The sequence below is a fragment of the Dermatophagoides pteronyssinus genome, unplaced genomic scaffold (genome assembly GCF_027571235.1).
Source record: "Dermatophagoides pteronyssinus isolate colony J.1.1.1.1 unplaced genomic scaffold, Derpt_VIB-CSIC_2022.12 sq0001, whole genome shotgun sequence".
In the NCBI taxonomy this organism is placed as follows: Eukaryota; Metazoa; Arthropoda; class Arachnida; order Sarcoptiformes; family Pyroglyphidae; genus Dermatophagoides; species Dermatophagoides pteronyssinus.
The window spans coordinates 607,703-629,236 of record NW_027461525.1 but is presented as its reverse complement, the minus strand read 5'-3'; the positions used below and the strand labels follow the sequence as shown (position 1 = coordinate 629,236).

At 29.8% G+C, this 21,534-nt stretch overlaps 1 protein-coding gene across 2 annotated transcripts in view; it reads right to left on the bottom strand.

Moving 5' to 3' along the window:
* Positions 1–18,555, bottom strand: part of LOC113788894 (uncharacterized) — a 62,616-nt gene extending 44,061 nt beyond the window's left edge. For both annotated transcript variants that reach the window (XM_075824386.1, XM_075824389.1), the window contains exons 1-3: positions 18,191–18,555; positions 7,234–7,552; positions 5,698–7,015 (exon numbers count right to left, since the gene is read on the bottom strand). In XM_075824386.1, coding sequence (XP_075680501.1) covers positions 5,698–6,187 — 490 coding nt within the window. In that variant the 5' untranslated portion in view covers positions 6,188–7,015; positions 7,234–7,552; positions 18,191–18,555. The remainder of the gene's footprint in view (positions 1–5,697; positions 7,016–7,233; positions 7,553–18,190) is intronic.
* Between the last annotated feature and the right edge of the window lie 2,979 nt (positions 18,556–21,534).

Genomic DNA, 21,534 nt, shown 5'->3' with positions numbered 1-21,534 from the left:
AAAATAACAACAAAATCATATCACATCAGGATATATGTAGAGCAAAACATCACAGAACTAAATTAACAATTAAATGGACCGAAAATCATTCCTATCTTTCTCTCATTCTGATACAACCAAAACAACCAAAACAATCCAAAACAAAAGTCAAGCCAGATCAAAAGAAAAATCAGATGTCGCATTTCGAAAAAAAACATAAAAATTTTTCCAATTCATTTTGTTTTGTTTTCTTTGGATGGATCCAAAATAACAATTTTGTTTTGGTTGTTTGTCGTTTGCATGGATAACAAAACACAGAACCAGAAAACAGAAAAACCAGGACAAAAAAAAGCTATAGTCGTTTGTAAAGCGTGTGTCGTTTTTGTATCAACCAAACCATCATTATTATTATCATCGATAATAATATGATAGAGATCAAAAACATTTAATGATGATGATCATCATCATAATAACGATGATGATGATAGTAAATATCATAAATAACACAGGATTCATTTATTCGTTTTTTTGGATATCAACATCGGTTATGAATAATAATGAAATGAAATGAATAAAGCTTCATTGGCTGATCAATTTCATTCTTGTTCATAATCATCATCAATGTGAATATACACACTCCCCATAAATTATTATGTTGATGATGATGATCATTTCAGTCAATTTTAATATTTGAAAAAATAGTGATATTGATAATAATTTATGCCAATCAATTTTTTGATCGTTTTTGGCCGTTTGGCCAATTAATTTTTGGCTCGATTGATTGATTGATTTGATTGATTGATTGATTGATTTGATTGATTGATTGGTTTGATCAGATCAATGAATTTATGGAAAAACAGAAATCAAAATTTGGAAAATTCTTTTGGATTCAAACTAACGGAACAGAACTGGGGGGAGAATTAAAACTTTTTTTTCTTTTTTTTGTTGAAAAAAATCTTGATAAAGCACGCACATCCATCGAATAGAAAACAATGACAAACAGTGTGTGTATGCCAAGTGTGGCTAAGTGTATTTTTCACACACAAAGAAGAATATTTTTTAACGATAAAAAATGAATGAAAGAATAAAAGACACGTGAACCAAATGGATGGATGAGTCATAGAATCAGTGATTTTTTGCTGTTTTTTATTATTATTCCGACAAAAAAAAAAAAGTCAAATCTTTTTTTTTTTTGTTACTTAATGCAGCTGCGCAAATCGAACTTGTTTTTTGTTTTTTGTAAAAAGTCAATAGGAAAAAAAGATTTCTCGGAAAATTTCCCGGAAAAAACTGTTGTCATCACCCTTATATTGAAATTCAACAACAAAAACATCCATAATGAATCAATCCTAATCATCATCATCATCATCAGCAAACCTGGCCCAAACAACAACAATATCTTCATATAACCATAAAGATAACAAACAGAAAAACAGAAAAAACAAAATAGACAAAATAGACGACGCCAAAAACACGAAAACACCTACACACATAGAGAACAAGGAAAAAAAATATGATACACCAACCATCAAACCATCAAACAGCAATAAATTTATATGGAAAATGATGATGACTTTTCTCGTTGGGAAGATACCTGAGATTATCATCATCATGATCAATGAATTATGATGATGAACATCATGATGATAATATGCTACATAAATTTGAAAAAAAAACAACAACAACAAAATGGATGTGTAGGATGTTGTCGTTTGTATTCATTTATTTATGATGATGAACATCAAGAAAAAAAACGATAATTTTCATCATTTTTCCATTCAAAAACCAACACACACACACAAAAAAATCATTTGATAAATGATTAGTGTGTTTTTGTTTTGTCCCTTTTTGTATCAGTATTGTACAAAATCGGTATCTCCCATGGGTTTTTATATGGACATTTTTTTTATCAAACAGAAAAAAATATGGAGCAAAAATGAACATCCTCGATATGTATGCTCCAAGCATCATCATTTGCATATGGTTCCTGTTTAATTAGATTTAACTACAATGAATGAATGAATGAATGTCTTGAAGAAGAAGACAAAGTTTCAACAATGTGTTTTGCGTGTTCAAACGAAAATTATACTGGCAAGCAAGTGTAGGAAAATGTAGGAATTTTTTCTTTCGTTTGGTTGAAAACAAAAAAATCATCAGATCAACCGAAAAAGACAAGATGCGTGTGTGTTTGTGTGTTTGTGTGTGGTAGGTAGACAAAAAAATGATAAATTCTTTAATCTCTAAATTTAGACTTTTTCAACTTTGCCCATTTTTTTCCTCTAAATTGATTGAAATTATTATTATGGAATTTTCATTGAATTTAAGTTTTTTTTTAAAAAAAAAGTCAAAAATCAAAAAAATATCAATATAGAGACGAAGTAATAAAATGTTATTTTCTTTCAAATTTGTCTCGCATATAACCGACATACCAAAAGAAAAAAAAATCAGTGGGTAAATCAAAAAAATCAAGAAAAGAAAAAGCAGAAAAACCGCGATGATAAATGATACAATTCAAGATGTGTATATAGACATGGTTGGCTATTTCTACCCAGAAAAAATATATTAAATGAAATAAGATGAAAAATACGTAGGTCTAAATCATCCAGGTAACAAAAATCAATCAATCAGTCGTAATCGTTTTTTTCGTTTTCCTTTCTTAGTTGAAATAAAAATACAAATTTGTGAAAGTGATTTGTTCAATCATCATCTGAATCTGATATTCTTTTTGCAAGATGCTTAAAGCCACACCATCAACCAGGGCCAGACCACACTCTGATATTTTCTTCGTTCTTCTTTGACGACGATGATGATCATCGATTAATCTTCGAGCTAATCACACCAATCACTGGCCAACCACCAACCGAACCAATTTTGTTTTTCAAGCTTAGAAATACCAACGAATGAAGAAAAACAACAAATCGAATTCTAATGACAGATATATAATCGGAATGAATGAAATAAAGATGTCGGATGTTTGCTTTGCTTACAAGGACTACCATATAAACAATCATCATCATCATCATTTTTTAGGCATTCCAAAGTTGAGCTGAACATTCGTGATTTAGCTATTTTTTCTCATCAACATCATGGCCATAATTCTTGCATCAAGATTATTCATTCATTCGCAAAATGCTATGGATTAATTTGCCCAATGACCAATTATGATGCTTGAGATAGCTGAAAACTGGCCACCACTATCATCACACACGCAAAAACAAAACAAAGCAAAACTTCGTATCTGAGATCAAAAACAAACAAAACAAAACAAATGATTTTTTTCTCGAATCATCAAATCGGATAACTCATTCCTAATATAAATCCACACACTACATTCTTCAAAGAAAGAAAAGATACAAAAACGAAAATTTTAGCATATTTGATCAAATGTTCAAGTGTATTGCTGCTTCTTCAAACATCATCATACTAAGATCATAATCATCATCCATTAAAGATCATTCAATATGAAGAAGAGAGAAAGAAGCTAAAATCAATGAATATATAAATTTTTTTTGAAAAAAATAAGCCCGAAGTATGAATATAATACCCATTGATGATCATCATCATGATGATCATGATCTTGATGACCCGACGATCATCATTATTTGCTGAAATGATATGAAATTCATGGCCAACATTGAATTGAATACATCACGAACACGAACAAAAAAAATGAAGGAAGAAAGAATGAACAAAAGAAAAACAAACAAACAAAAAAGACGCCCTAATATGGCGCCATCAGAAAAAAGAAATGGCTATCAAGAGAAAAAAAATTGCCTGGTAACCGAAACAGAAACAGAAAAAACTAATCAATCGATTCGATATTTGCATAATTTTTTCTCATTTTTTTCCATTCAATTCAATCCGATCATACCAAAACCAGAAACAAAACAAAAAACCGGACAGCTTTGAATATGAATCTGTCAAACAGAACAAACAAAGAGAAAAAAAGAGAATGGTGAAACGCAAATGGTAATCATCATCATCATCATCACGATGACACATGAAGCTTTAATCCTTTCTTTTTTTTGATCATCAAAATCCGAAAATATAACAATATGATGATGATGAAAATACCCAAATAATAATGATATCCAATGTTTTTGTCTGTGTGTGTGTGAATGCAATTGATATATATTGCGCTACTGGTTTTATTCACATTTTTTTTTGGTTAATATTATCCATTCATTCGACCGAATGAAAAATTTTTTTTCCATTTATTTTTCCATTCATTCATTCAGTTGATGTGTGTGTGTGTCTGAATAGAGGAGATTTATTCACATTTTCAATGAGAAATGTGTATAGAATTGGGAAAAAAATAATTAGAATGACCAATGGTCATTCAAAAAAAAAAAGAAAAAAAATTGTATGCGGCTTTTCATCATCATCATTCAATACGATAAAGCTATTATTATTCTGTGCTTTTCAATAATAATCATAATCATCATTTACACACACACACACATTCATTTCATTTCGATTCTTGCTTATTATTTATTCTTCTTATATCAATCAATCAGCAGAAAATAAAATGTGCAATTCAAGTTTCATTCATTTCGATATATATTTGTCATCATCATCATCATCATCATCACCAGGAATCGTATTGAAATAAACTTGTTTTGCGCACAAACTGTACAATATTTATTCATACATAACATGTATACACAGAGAACAAAACAAAAAACAAAAAATATTTACCAAAGAATCCTATGGACCCTTAGGCCTATAGCTTTAGTATCGGATTCATAACAAATTCATTGTTTGGCTATCGTCGATAATCAAAAATCAAACTAAAAGCTTTGTTCGATCATCCATGTGTTTCATCTCTGATCATCTCTTTCTGTGTATTTTATCATCACTATGGCCACATTATCATTCATATGGGAAATTCAATCAACCGAATCTAGTGAAGCTCATTGAATTTTTCTGTTTTGTTCTTGTTTTCCGAAAAAAAATCTATTTTGGAACTTGGTTGGTTGATTCAATGATAAACACACACACACATCATACACACATATCTTTAAATGGATTCTGACATCCCCATACACAAGCAAAAACAATATCAATATCAATAAATGAAAATGACAACTTTTTGTTTTCAAAACTAAGAAACTAAGTATTTATTTATTTAGAAACAAAACAAGTATGATAAGTGGATTTCTTGCTGTGTGTTCCACTGGTGGTGGTGGACATGAATTGCTGAAGAAGCAAAACAACCAAGAAATACCCTATGTAGGATGATGAGATCATAATGATAATGACGATGATGATGATGATGATGATAGACAAGCCTAATTTCAAGTTTATTTCCTGTCAACCTTGTGTCAAACAGAAATTTTCATTATTAATTCAGTTATGTTTATGTAACAAAATTAAAGAGAAAAAACAAAAAAGTTTGATTGCCATCATCATCATTCTAATCATAATCATCATGAAACGTCATAAAAAAAATTCCATCAAACCACCACTGTAAAATCAAATTGGCCAAGCATACAGTGAATAAGTAAGTGGGAAAAAAAACTTGAAACTAAAAATAGCTAAAAAAATTCAATCAATCGATTTGATTGAATGATTGATCGATTGGTTATATATATTTTTACTTGATTTGACTTGATCGATTGACTTTAACTTGAAAAGGTAACTTGGATCATTCAACTGTATGATTGAATTTGATTTTTTTTTCAAAATTCGTAACTGAAAAAAATGAAATCGACATACCTGATACGAATGTGATGATTGATAAAATGATGATCATAGTTGTTGTTGTGGTGGATGGCAAATTTTTCCTATCAAAGGATATCACAGATGATAATGTTGGCAATGGTAAAGATGATTGTTGTTTATGTATCCTGTTATAACAGGTATCGGTTGAAAAAAAGGGTTTTCGTTGTGGATGATCAAAAGTTGAATTAAATTTCATTAGAGAATTCTGTTGCTGTTGATAATGATTTTGATCATTGATGTCAATGCTATCGTTGAATGATTTTGATTGTCGTTGATGACTAGTTTGATTTGAATCAGCCATCATTAATGATGATAATGATAATCTTTTATCGGGTGAAAAAATGTGAGCTTCGTTTGTTTTATTGGACATTTGAATATTATCATCATTATCATCTTGATGATGATAATAATCACATAGAGATGGACAAACACAACAGCAACTATTTTGATGACATAATGTAAAATTACAATTACAAATAGTCATTATGAATTGAATCTGATGAATAGAGTTTGTTGTTGTTGTTGTTACTATTATTGTCGGTTTGATGGATGGGAATTTTTCTCACACACAAAACACTAATGATGATTATGATTATGATGATGGCAATCCGGTGACAATGGACAACTCTTGCAAAGAGAAATAAGCCAAGATGGAAACCACCAGCTTAAAAAACTTGGCACCCAAAATAATGATAATAATAAGGAACTCAACGAGAAAAAAAATACGAAGAATGGAGGGGGAAGAAAACAAAAAATAATCACATCGTTAACAACTTGGTCGAGAGAAAGAGAAAAAATACCGAAATTCATTACAACATTCAAGGATGGAAAAAAAGATTTTCATCATTATTAACACTTATCACTCAATATCATCATCCAAAAATCATTAATAAAGAATGAGAAACTTTTTTTCTTTGCTTACTTCTTGGTCACTCTAATAATAATAATAAACAAGCCACATAATCGGTTGATAAGAATAATAATAAAGATGATGGACACACACTCACAAACAAACAATGAAACTTACAAACACATACAATTAAAGATGATAACTTATTACTTTTATTTCAAAAAAGAAAGGTATTATATAATGTTGGTTGTTTGTGTTATTCGGTTACTTTGTCGATAGAAATTATTAAAGAAGTTGTCATTGGAAACAACCATTTTCGTTTATTCTTAAAGAATCTTATTTATTTTCTTCACAGCAAGAAATATTATTAGTATTTGTTTGTTAATGGCGACGTTTGATTTCGATTTTTATTTCGGTCGGTCGGTCGATCGTTCATCATCAATTACTTAATGAATTGTTTATCTGTGGTGGTGGTCAATTCGATAGCGGTGGTTTGAATGGTGCCCCAGCAGAAATAAAACGAATTTATTAATATCATCATCGTTGAGCGATTAATAATAAGTTTGTTTTTGAGCAAAGAACCGAGCAAAGAGAGAGAGAGAGAAAGGAATTGAAGAAATCATCATTATTAATAATCAAACAGTAAGTATATTTGGTGAAGAAATGGATCGATCACTTACCTATTTTTAGAATGAAAATATATGAAATTCTATGAAGAGAAGAAGAAGTAGTCAAATATTCGAGTTGGTTGGGTGCCATACAAAACAAAAAAATGACTTTTGCGCCATACGAATGAAATGAAGAAAATGATGATAATGTCGATTAATCAAATCGCTTAAACGATATTTCTTCGTTTCGTCTTTTTCTTTGGTTAAATATATCGATTGATTTTGTCTTCTTTTTTCTGGTATAATCGATTTTGGATCCTTAAACGACGTTTATTCAAGGTAAAAATTTGTACCTTTTTTTTTGTTGGATATTCTCTTCGTCAATCTGAATCTAGAAACAAAAAAAAAAATGAGAAAAATGATGATAAGATAATGAAATGTCAAAAAAAAGAAAAAATCCGGTAATGAAATCTTTCATTCTGACGTGATTATTCAGACTAATTAATCATAAATTTCATTTCATTTTTCATTCACAATTGTATTCATAATGATTCTTTAAGATTTAAGATTTAGATATTTTTTGCGTTCTCCATTGACATAATTTATTTTTTTTCGAAAAAAATGTCGCCAAACAAACTTTTTATGAAATGATTTCATTGAAGAAAGAAAACAGGTGCGGTGCTAGACATACAGTAATAAACAAACAAAATTAACTTAGTTGCTGTAGTTATGATATGATATGATGAAATTAACAAAACGAGAATATTTATGTGTGTTGGCTCCAACCTAAATCGACATATGACAGATTCATAACGAAATTTCATCAATCACACACACACACACACACACACACACACAAACACACGATGATAAACCAAAAACGAAATGAATTTTATTTTTATCTCTCATTGCTTCCAATCATATTCGGAAATGGCAATAGTTTCAATACAACGAAAAAAAAAAAATATTGCAACCAAACGAATCAAGCGAATGTGTTTGTATCGCATGAAACTTTTTTTTTTTTGCAATATCTTCTTTTTTTTTCGTTCGTTTTGTTTATCATTCCCAACAAAAAAAATACAGAGATAATTATCATTATCAATGTGAACATCATTCGGGAGGTGTCGAATAATTAACATTATTAAAGTAACTTTGTAATAGAAAAAAAAGTAACTTTTTTTTTGCTATCTATAATGATGAATTGGACAAATTGCCGTTCATCAGGTCAACAACCATTTTGAGAGAGTCAGAGAATCCTATGTTTAAAAAAAGATTGGTGGTGACCTTTTATCTGTTCGTGTATGCTGGTGTCATAGAACAAAGTTCGTATCGAAATCGAAAGATAGACAAAATCGACTTTTCCAACTAAAAATGCAGAAAAAGAAAAAGACGCAGACACAAATTCCATCGTTCCATCATATGCAATTAATCATTTTGGAGAGAGAGAGAATCGACAAACAACAGCAAAAACAAAACAACGATGAATTTTTTCTGTTTTCCAATGTTCCACGAGTAACCATAAAACAAAAATATTTGGTAGGAGGTGGAGGTCGAAATAGAGAAAAAAATACTGCAGTGAAAAATTTTTGAAAAAACTACCGCAGTGTTTTACTGCCAAGCAAAAAGAATGGCTAATTTTTTTCTTCGTTGTTGTTTTGGCTTGTCTTTTAGTGAACAAAAAAAAAACAAATTCCCGTTAAACAATTGTGTTTGTGATTAATTGCAATATCGATGGCAAGAAAACAAAACAAAAAAAAAGCAAAAACAAAGCGGTTCAAAACAACAGCCAAAACAGAATTATAGTCTTTTCTCCTGTGTTATGCAAATATATTAGGAGGCTATTATTACCCAGGCATCGATTACCATTTTAGCTAAATTGATTAATTTTTCATCTTTCTCTTTGGGGTTTTTTTTTTGTTTAACTTTTGGTTATTATCACAAGTAGAATGGGTATAATTGAATATTTGCAAAGAAGAAGAAGAAGAATCGAATTTATTTTTGACATTTTTATCAAAAAAAAATTGAATGTTTTCTTCGAGAAAATTATTAGGTGTCACATTCGAACACTGATGAATGATGATTAACTGAACTGAAAAAGTTTTACCATGAATAAATTGTGATGATAAAAGAAAAACTTTTTATATTTGATATATGATAACAGGAAATTAGCAACCAAAATGAGTGGAAATAGAAAACAAAAATATCATTCATTCATTCATTCAACCTAGAGAGATAGAGATAAACTACATACTTGACAATGTCAACATGTTTTTTTTTTATTCGTTACTTCACAACCAAACAAACAAACAAACAATTTTCGCATCAATCAATTTTATCATGGTAAATATTTGTTGTTAAAAGAGATGAATAAATTACCTTATCCAGGGGTAGATAAAGGGAAACTAACAAACTGATCGCACACACATATTCTCGAACAACAAAATTCGGACCTTATCCAAAGTAAATTTTTGGACATTTTTCATTGATTAAAAGTGGTATGGATTTGTAAATCTAACGATACACAATATTGTCATCAACTAGATGCATAGATGGTGTATCATAATATCATATATCAGATTTTTTTTTCATATTTCAGATTTTGACAATCACACACACACACACACTACAAGATAAACCAAAAAGAACCAAAAAAAAAAAAGTAAAAAGTAAAGTATCCATTTACAATCATTATTATTGTCATTCATTTTTCATTGTATTTTGTATTTATTTATTTGGTATTTTGTCTGCTTCTGGCAATATTCCCCAAAAAAAACTTCTATAAACAGAATTGACATCATCATCATCATCATCATAAATCATTTGTAATGTTTGAATTCTTGTTGGTCGAATAAAAAAATTCCTGCCTGCCTGTATTTTAGCCGAAAGGCATAAACCAAAAATACACTGTATATGATGTTTATGTAAAGATTTTCTTTTTTTTCTACTGTAAAAAACATAGGAAAAAAATGGTGGTCAATTTCAGTTTCAAAAATCATCATCATCATCTGACAACAATGATTCAAAGGCAGTTTTTTGTGTTGTTGTTCATGTAGTTGTTGTCAAATGGTTATGTTTGGCTTTAGCATTTGTTAAAAAAAAACGACAAAACATCCCATGAATGAATGAAAAAATCAGTTTGACAGTCATGAATTTTGTTATTTTTTTTTACTTTTGGGACCAGAATTATTTAGTAGCTATGTAAAAATCGAATGAATTCTATCAAATCGAATCGAACTGAACAGAAAATTCAAATATACAAGATGCTTGCGGGGACAAATTCACAGTGTTGAAACATCAACACAATGTGGATATGATAAAATTGAGGACAAGTTGGAAAAAAAAGAAGTGTTTTTTTATTGTTGTTGTTGTTGTTGTTATTGTGAAAAGACAAATGGGTGTTGATGTTTGGTATGTACTACAAATGATGATGATGATTTATACAGGAAATTAACCTAATCAATTGGATTGACAATTGTAGAGTGTTTTTTTGCTTTTTTTGCTTTCTGCTTTCTTGTTCACTTCCTTTCCATTTAGTTAGTTTGTGGATGCTTGCAAAAGTTGCAAAAAAAAAAAAATCGCTGATGACAAAGACAAAGAAAATTATTGAATTTCCTTGGTTATTTTTTTACTGCATGCATGCTTCAATTCGAAACCTGAATTAGTATTTCATAATAAATTTTCTTCAGCAACAAAAAAAAACTTTTGATTTTGATTAGTTAGTTGAATGAATCATGAATCATCATCATCAGGGAAAAAATGTTCACAGGAATCGTAATGAATTTAATGAATGAATGGGAAAACATTTTTGGATTCAATTTAGAATAGATCATTATTGTGTGACTATTTCTACCCATCAGTGCTATTTACAACCTATTACCACACACAGATGCCAAATTTTTCTTACATAATACAATCAATCAGTAATAATATTTTCATATCCGATGAAATGAAAAATGCGTACACGTGTCACACATCTATTTATGATGATGATGTTGATGATGATGAAATAACACTTTGGCACACAGGACACACACACACGCAAGAACAATGATGAGTGCTCGGAATGAATTTATTTTTCTGAACAAAATTCTCGACGACTGAAGAATCGAATCGTCCAAAAAACAGCAAAAGAAAACATCCCTCGAAACAAAACAAAAAAAAAAACGAAGAAGAATTGTAACTGACAAAACAAGAAAAAGGCTGAACCAAATTTCATTTTATATTTTTTACCAGTTTAGTTTTTTTACTGACTAATAATATTCAAGGACCGTTTTATTTTCCCGCATCCATTCTTTTGGAATTTTTTTCGTTTGTTTTTTTCTTATTTTACATTTCTCATCACCAAAAATAAAATTGCGGTTATTACGCAGAGAAATTTCCCGAAAACAAAAAAGTCAACAAAAAAAGAAAAATCTTGAAATGAAATTTAAAAAGAAAAAGAAAATGACAAACATTAATTTGAAATTTCTTGTTGGTGAATGAATCACACACACACATATCACACATTCATTTCATTTGAAAAAAAAACTTTTGAAATGATGGATTAGTTGAGAAATGAATATCATCATTGCATCCGTCAGTCATACAGTCAGAATTTTCATTTTTTCACATTTCATTTCAAAAATCTGATAATGAAATGTTGGTTGGTTGAAATAAGCAGCTTTCCTCCCCCGCCACACTACACACCAGAGAAAACAATCATATTAAATCCAAAAAAAAAAATTAGACAGAAACGAATCTATTTGAATATTCAACACACGGAATCAATGCTTTTTTTCCCTTTTTTGGTTTGGTGATGGAGCGAAAAAAAAAAATGAAAATGAAAAACGAAGGAATCCAACCGAGATGATGAGGTGGTGGTAGTTGTTATGTAAACTGACGATGAGTGACTGAATGAATGATTATTATGATTATGATTATGATTATGGTGTTGATAATGAGAAATTTGCAAGGTGGAACGTTCACGTTCAGCAGAAAAAATGCTTGTTTTTTTCATTTGTATTTCGTGCGATACATGTGTGTGTATGACCCCCAAAAAATTGTCATCACCTTATATGATTCTTTATTTGATTAGATTTTTTTTTAAAGCCAAGGCTGCCAAAAACAGGTTCACATATAAGAATTATTAATCTTGTTAATAATAGTTCTGCTTGGTCTATATATCTGAATATTATTGGAACCAGAATCCCATCTAATCATTTTATTGTAATCCTCTTTGGTTTTGTTGTTGTTGTTTGGTTGTGCGAATCACTGTACACGATGAAATTCTATCAAACAAAACTAAACGAATGACAAAATACACCAGACAAACATTGATTGACATCATTGGCCGATTGATGATGAATTAGTCATCGTTTAGCTTATTCAAACTACTTCAAACTACGAGATTCAGTTATTTGAAATGAAATTCGGGTATTTGTAAAACCAGCACCGAGATAGAAAAAATGACATGTGACAAGTGTGTGTGCATGTATGTTATGTAAATGCAAGTGCAAATTCTGATTTAAATCAACTAAATTGGCTTTGAAAAATAACAAAATGGATCGACCAACCAACCAAAAAAACTTGTCATCAAGCTTCAGGCTTAGACAAAAAACAATTAATCAGAAAAAAATGAATAAATCATCAGCCAGATTGATTGATATGAACGGAATGAGTGAAAATAGGAATTTTCAAAAACTGAAAAAACTCGTTGAAAATCTCATTCTTTTCAAATGAATAATAAATTAATGGCCGTAGTTGGAAATTGAAAATGAAAAAAATTTCATTTAAAATTTTCACACAAACTTTGAATGAATGAATAAAATGAATATCATCATCATTCTTTACATGTTTTTTTTGTCTTCTTTTTGGCTCATTTAATTCATCATCATCATCATCATGAATTGTCATCGTCATGCAGAAATTGTTTTTTTTTTTGTTGTAAATTAAATCATAGCAAATGAAAATTCATTTGCCTTGGATGAAGATGATGATGAAAAAATGATTCGGCAATGTTGAATAATTCTTTCCAAAAAAAAACTTCTTTTCCACAAAAGAATGATGATAACCAGTGTTAAATTGTGTTTCTGAAAGAAAGAATAGAAAAAAAATTTAATTTCATTTTGTTCCGGGCACAATTTTTGTTCTCAACAACTTGATTCTGGTTTCTTTCGAAAGAAAAGAAAAGAAAGAGTTTTTCTATTTTTTTCTTGTTTTTGCCCAAAAAACTTTCGAAGGAATTTTTTTTTCTTTGTTGTTGCTGGTTGAAAAAATCATTAATTCAATTGTCGGCCATGTTTTTTTTACGATCATCATCATAGATTGTGGTTGGCTGAATGATGATGATTAAACAACAGCAAAAAAAATGTTGTCAACACTTTGTGACGATCATGATGATGATCATGATCATCAACAACAACTGATTGATAATTTCAAGCTTCAAGCATGTTTTATTGCTGTTTAAAAAGAAGAAGAAGTAATTAGACTAGAGAAAGCAAACGAAAAACTACAATATCCAAATGGACATGGAAGCCACAAAATGATAATTAAAAACATGATCGCTCGGTTTTATAATTGAATCGTAAAACATTGGCCAAAAATCGTTTTGAAAATAGCAAAATACAATCAACCATGTCATGCCATGTTTGGTGAAGAAATAAAATTCTCGTGACTATATCATGAAATATAAAACCTTAAGATTTTCTTAATCTAAAGTATTGAATGTCGAGGAGAGAAGAAATTTCCAGGGAAAATCAATTGATTTCTTGAAAATTTTCTCATACATCATCATTATCATCATCCGAGAAACAATAAAAATGTTAAATAGGAAAATGATGATGATGGGAACTACTGCTAAAAATGATGTGAAACGAAAAAAAAACTTAACAGATCAATAAGAAATCAAGAAGGAAAGAAAAGAGATTAATCAAAGTGAAACACTAAAGTCGTTGTTGTTGTTGTTGTTTGAAATTACTGATTAAGATTCAATCCAACAACAACAAAAATCAGTTTAATTTAATCTCATTGCCACCTTTATTTTCACACACTTATCGTCTTGAAAACCATCAATCTAATCAATCTAATTTTTTGATAATAATAATAATCGAATGGATTGAATAGGGCAGGTAAAAAACAGGTAAACTCTTTATCCATTTTCGCTGATTTTCGCACACTTTTGATTGAATTGTTGATGATGTGTGAGAGAGAAATTCATTTTTTCTTGATCAATTGGTGATTTAATCATTTGATGATTTTCGTTGTTTTAATTTTTTTGCCTTCGTTTTTTTGTAACAAACAAACTGGAAAAATGAAACAAAATATCTTTACATTCATTTTTTCAATGTGTAACATGGTCGTTATCACATTATCTTCATTTGATTTGATTGTTGATGAAAGAAAGCTACTGTATTTGAGAAAAAAATGATAATTTCCATCATCATCATCGATGATGGTTTTCGCTTGTTTCATCAATACCGCCGCCATCGAAATAGAATCGGTAAAAACAAAGGTGTGAATCCTGGTGTCGACACACACACACACACACACCTTCAGTTTTTTTTCCAACCGATCGACAAATCATTCATCAGAATCTAATTCATTGATCATTCGAGGTTGTTTTTGTTTTGTTTTGGCTTGTTTGTTTCGACATGAGGAGAACGAAAGAAAAACCTAATCAAATTATTTCGTGAACATTTGTGATCGTGATATAGAAGAAATTTGAAGAAGAAATTTGAAACAGGTAAAAACAAGAAAAGAAATTCAGTAGTGAAAAAAAAGAATTGAAACATTTCATAGGAAACACTGTCTTTAATGTCAAAATATACACACAGGGATGACAATGAATCAATGAAGATCAATGGAGTTTTGTTGTACCAAAAGTTTTCGAATGAAGCTACCTGATTATTTCATTTTTTTTCAAAGAAAAGTAAGAAAAATAATTACAAGGTTCACTTGGTTTTGTCGATGTAAGGGAGGGTTAACAAATAATGTAATGTATCCATCCACAACATAAAGATCTAACGTTATTTTGTTGTTGTTGTTGTTGTTGATTAGTAGGTTCGAACAACAACAACAAAATGTATCAAATGAAATGTGACAGATGACAAAGGCAAAAGAAAAAGAACGGAAAAGAAGGGAAGCAATTTTTTTTTCTTTCGCGTGCATTATCCATTTCACATTATCGACATTATAACCAATGAAAAGGAAAGAAATCAAATAAAAATCAAACATTAAAAAAAAGGGTAAATATTGCAGTGAAAAAACTATTTACCGACAAACAAAATTGAATCGTGTGTATGATCGCGGCATATAATAACAAGGATAAATAACTAGGATCTAGGTAACTTTACTACCGATTTTTTCTGTTTCCATCTAGAAATTCTTCTTCTTCTTCTGTTTTTTGGCTTTGATTCGTGACATTCGTTCGTTCGTTTTCGAGAGAAACGAAAAAATCACAGGAAAAAACCAAAGAAAAAGACATTTTCTTTTTCTCACACAATCAATCAATCTGAATGAATCCAAATAAAGAAAATACAGAAGAAACGAAAACGATTCAATTTCATTGACCTATTCGCATTTTTCTAGCCAAAAATAGAGAAAACAAAAACTTTGATATGATGAACTTCACCCAAATATCCGAATCAGCGAAAAAAATTTTTTGATGGAAAAAATTGTCAATCGAATTCAAAGAAACCAAACTAAACTAAACTAAACTTGAACTTTGAACTCAAATCGCACACACATTATGAATTTGTCTGGTCTGGTCTGGTTGGCTGGACAATTTGATGGAAACAAAAATCACCCTAACAACCAACCCCAATGAAACAATTTGACAATTTATTCAACAATAACCGAAAATGAACAATCCATATATCAACTAACAAGTGTGAGGGGTGAAAATAGCCAAAGAAAAAAAGTAAAGAACATTTTATCATTCAATTACCATTATCATTTCTTTTCTTCGAATGTAAATTATTATTATTGTGTCGTTATTGTTCAAATCAAATGGAAAACTTCTTCTTTCCTGGTAAGATTTCTCCATTACGATTAACGTTAAGAAGTGGAAACTAAAACGAAAAAAAAACGAAAATCCCTTGTCCATTTTTTTTTAAATAATGTGGTCACACACGGACAACAACAAGTAAAATAATCTGTTGTAAATCTCTTTCTTTTCTTCCTCGATATATTTCACTTTTCTATTCTTACATTCGGTCGGTTGTTAAGTCGACATTAATGTATTTCTTCTTGTTCTTTTTTTTTGTTTCACATCATCATCATAACCAGACTGATTTGATTCTACTTTTGGTTTTCTCATTCATTCAGTTCATTCAGTTCAGTCATTCAGTTCGTGTTTAGTACAATTTGATTTACGAATATGCCAAAAAACAAACGAAAAAACCACCAAAACTTTCCTAAAATAAATAAATAAATAGATTTTGCTCGAGAAAAACCATTTTTTTAACATTTGTTTTTTATCGTTTCGTTAGTTAGTTGGGTGTTGGTCATACACAATTGCCAATCATCATCAATTATAGAATTAATTGATTGTGTTTGTTTGATGTGTATGTGGTGTATTCATTTCATTTCAAAAACATCGTTTCGGTCAATTCAAATCTAAACTAAACAAAAGAAAAAAAATCATAAAGAGTTTTACAACAACAACAATAACACCTGTATTGGTTCACAGAATTGTTTAAAAAAAACCAAACACAGGTGAACACAACTTGAAAAAAAACCAAATACTTTTCACAAAAAAAATAGGTTCAATTCATAAGGGCAAATGTCAAATCAATTCATATTGAATATTTACATTTGAAACAGGTATGTTTATGTTGTTGTTGTTGTTGATGATGATGATTATGATTACAGAGAACTTGAAACTTTCATTCTCAATCAAATTCAATGTGTTTGTTTGAACCAAAAACAAACAAACAAGCAAAAACAAACCAACAAAGTAAATTGTTGATTTTGTTTGAATTTGATTATGGGATGTTTATATACCAAATAGAGATTCTCTGTTTATAAACAAGAAAGTCATCATTATTATCATCATCATCAAACAGCAAACAGAAAAATCAATTTTAAAATTCAAAAAGAAAAAACTTTGAATTTCCTAATCATTGATGGACACCAAAAAAAAACATTGGACAGAGAGATAGAGACATGCAGAGCGATGTTGTTCGTTTGCTTTAATTTGATTTTGATTTTGATTTTGAAAATCAAGATTTCAGAAAAACATAAAACACAAACAAACACACATACTGTGTGTAAGTAGTTGGCCAAAGTAAGTAAGTATTTTTCATATCAACTTGATCAACAACAAAAAAAAAAAATCATTATCATCATCATTTTGGTTGATCTGGATCTAGTAAATTTTGATGGACACTTCACTGAAAAAGCAAAAAAAAACTTGACATATCAATCAATCAGAGCAAACAAAAACAAATCGAACTAATGCATGATGTGAACCGCCAAACTTTTTTCTTATTTCTCGAATTCCGAATCCGAAACCCAAATCAATCAGGAAAATATTCAGCCAGAATCAAACGAAAATTCAATTCTTCTGGATGTGAAAAAAAAGGGTAAAACTTTTTTCGTTTTCTGTAGAGAAATAAACATTGTATAATCAAAGATTATATAATGAAGATGTTTCAATTACAGCTTGCTTGCTTGGTTGTAGAAAAAATCAATCATCAATTCTGCAAAATGATTATCTGATCTGATGAAAACATAATAATTAAATGAACAACAACGACAACAACGACAACAACAACAACATTTCAATAACATCAAAAAAGTTTTTTCTTTTCTTCAAAGTTTTCTTCTTCTTTCTTAAATAAATCGATAAAGTATTCGATGATTAATCAATCGAATGAAACTAGTGCGAATCTGAACAACCTGTAATTATCTTTTTTATTTAGGTTCTTATTTTTCAGATGTCAGGAAAAACTTTTCGTTCTATTTCAATCTATGTGGCTTTAATTGTGTGTGTGCATCTTGAGAATTCAAATGTCTTGAATGTCGATGTTGATGATCAAGTTGGTCTTACCTAAATGGATGAACATCAAGATGGCGACAAATCTTTTTCTTTTTGAGAAAAATGTCAGTTGTGTGAATGCAGAAGAAAGAAGAATTTTCTTTTTTTCTAAACGAAATCGTGACGATGAGATTTTCTTCAGAAGACGAAAGAACAACAACACAGGTAAATTTAAATGCAAAAATGAAAACCTTCAAAGAAGATTAGAACAAAATCTGTGCGGGTAATTTACATAATTCATATCGATCGAAATCGATTACTTTTTGACGAACAATGATGAACGAACAATGATGGAAAATCAGTGAAGAAAAACACGAAACAAAATCCGACCTAGTTTCGATCAGACAAGACAAATTGAGAATTTTAAAAATTTAAAAAAAATCTTTTTTTTCCACAAAATCAGAATAACTTTTTCTGAACAAAAAAAAAAACAAAAACAATGTAACATTTAAAGGTAAAGTTGTTGGTTTTAATCATTAAACTTTTGATGATGAAAAACTTTTTTTTTTCACCAAAAAAACTTCAAAATTCTTAAAGGAAAATTTTTAACAAAATGAAAAACTTTTTTCACTTCACAAACACTGAACACACACAGGAATTATTATGAAAAATTCGTTCAAGAATCGATATCATCCTCTTCGTTCATTTCAGAAATGGTAAAAATTATCATCAAAGTTTCCTGCTGAACTAACCATTATGATGGCCAAACATTGACTGAATGTAAAGTGAAAAAAAGGCGGTTAAATCAAGATTTTCGTCAATGGATAGTGAGGATACCACTCATTCTCTCTGTGTGTATGGGGATATCCGAATGTGAACGAAGAGAGAACTTAACAGACAAAGCTAGCAGTATTGAATCGAATCTTGTATACGAACCTCACATCTCTTTTTGCTACTACCTTTTTTTCAAAAAAAAATTTTGAAATTCCGGAATTTTGAAATTTTGAAATTTTCGTTTGTTTCTCTTTCTTTCTTTCTTTCTTGCAAATGGATTACGTAATTTATGAATTTTTTTTTTTTACTTTTTTTCTCGTTTGGCTTTCATCAGATTCTGAATGATTTTTTTTTGTTCACAGAATCACGAGAATCAAATGTTTATGTTTTCATCGACCAAAAGAGAAAAAATGACCCGTCGTTCGCCATATCGAAAGCAAAAAAAAAAAAAAAAAAAAAAACGATAAGAATTTCCAGAATTCTGTGTATGTGTGTGAGTGTAACACACGCTATTTTCGACACATATGGTATTTGCTGGTTTGCTTGTATCAGCTGGTGGTGGTGATGGTGATGATGGTGGTCATCATTCAAACATCATCATTAGTCGAGAGAGAGAGAGAGAGAGAGAGAGAGAGAGAGGGAAAGAATATCGCAAGTTGAGGACAAAGGACGACGACCTATCGACATGACACGAAACAAAGCTAAACTTAACGAATCTGAATTCCAACAACAACAAAAAAATTCCTTACAATCTCCGAAAGAAAAAAATGTTTCACCATAATGAATGGTTGAATATAAAGAGAATCGTTTCATTTTTTGTTTTTGTTTGTTTGTTTGTTTCCAAAGAATCGTTTGTCAAATACATCATTATTCGTTTACAAGAGCTTCAGTTTGATTTGATGATTTGATTTAGATATTCGAAATCAAACTTGCATGAAATTGTTGGGACAATTTCACACAACAGAATCATCACAGAATCAGCAAATTTGATAGCAGAATTTTTAGATAGCAGCCGGTAGTCAATTTTTTTCTGTTTTTTTTTGTTTGTTTAAAACGTTTGCAAACCGATATTTTTTTTCAACATTGCAAATGACAGATTCATAGTTGTTTTTCATTCAAATTTTCTTCTTCGTTTTTTGGATCGATCCATCCATATCTATCCAAATCTCCATCTCTATCTTTTTTCGATGGCAAGATATTCATCTGGTTTTATTCATTTTGATATGCACGCATCCAATCGATATCAAAAAACAACAACAACAACAAATGTTACCAACTATCACTCTCAACAAAAAAGAAGCATTCCAAATCAAAAATTGTGAAAAAAATGGATGTTTTCGATCTACCATTGTTTTGCTGTTGTTTATATTCAGTTTTTCAAACAAACAAAGCAAAAAATGATGCTTCGACTAATTCAGTCAAGTAAGATTCTTATTCACTGTATGTCTATGCAGAAAAATTTCATTTTATTTTTTGGTTTTTTATTGGGTGTGTGTCCGTATGTAAAACTTGAAGAAGATGTTCAGTTCAGTTGTTGTTTCAATAGTTTTTTTTGTTTGTTTGATGTTCATTTAGTTCGTGTTGTTGCATATAAACAACCATCGACGACATAGCATAATATTTCGTAAGAAACGATCTCAAGAATTTGTTTACGAAAAACAAACACATCAAACAAGCAAAAACAAAAACAAACAAACTTGGATGAAAAAGCTCGGATAGACATAAAGGTCAATCGTTTGGAATTGTTTTGTGGGCAAAAACTTTGAATGGTAAAATTGTTATGGGTCATAGGGACAAATGATGGTCAGGTTACATATCGGTTTTAACCATAAATGTAGACTAAATATAGAAGTTTGTTTTTCTGACCATATATTCAGACATGGTTAGTTTACATTTGGAAAAATTGATGATCATCATCATGATCATGAAGTTAATATAAATCACACACACACAAACATCGAAAATATACAAATGTGATCATCAACCCACACAGCGAAATCAGACATTTTTTTTGTTTTTCGTTTTCCATCAAATCAAATGACCATAACGAAACAAACGAAAAAAAGCTGAATGACATGGCTACCAGAAAAAAAAATTATTGACAAGATTGATTACTTGTGATTTTCAGAAATAAGCGAAAGAATTTCTCACTACTGGTAGATTCTACTTGTTTAAGAAAAAAATGAAAATTTTTGGTTGTTACAAGAATTTTTGAAATTGAAACTGTGAAATGTTTCTTTCTATTGTGACCTTTATGGCTATTTAAGTCATGTCAATAATGATTTTTCTGTGTTTCTGTGCCTATTTCTACAAAATTGGTTGTGGTTTTTCTCGTTTAATTTCATTTTAAAATGATGTTTTTTTTCGTTTGGTCTTAAAAAACCTGATGGATGAATCCCTGCTGATTGCCAATAATAATAATAAAAATATCGATCCGTTTAACAAGGAAAAAACCAAAGAAAACAAAACAAAAATGGATGTTTAACGGCTGCGTTTTTTAATGGCAAAAGCTTTGGTTTATTTCAGTTGTCATCATTTGTTTGTCCTAGAAAAAAAGTGTCCTACCCTTGTTCTTTGATGAAAATAAGATCCGTGATTGTTGGTTGGTTGGTTGTCGTTTACATTCAACAATCATCATTGAA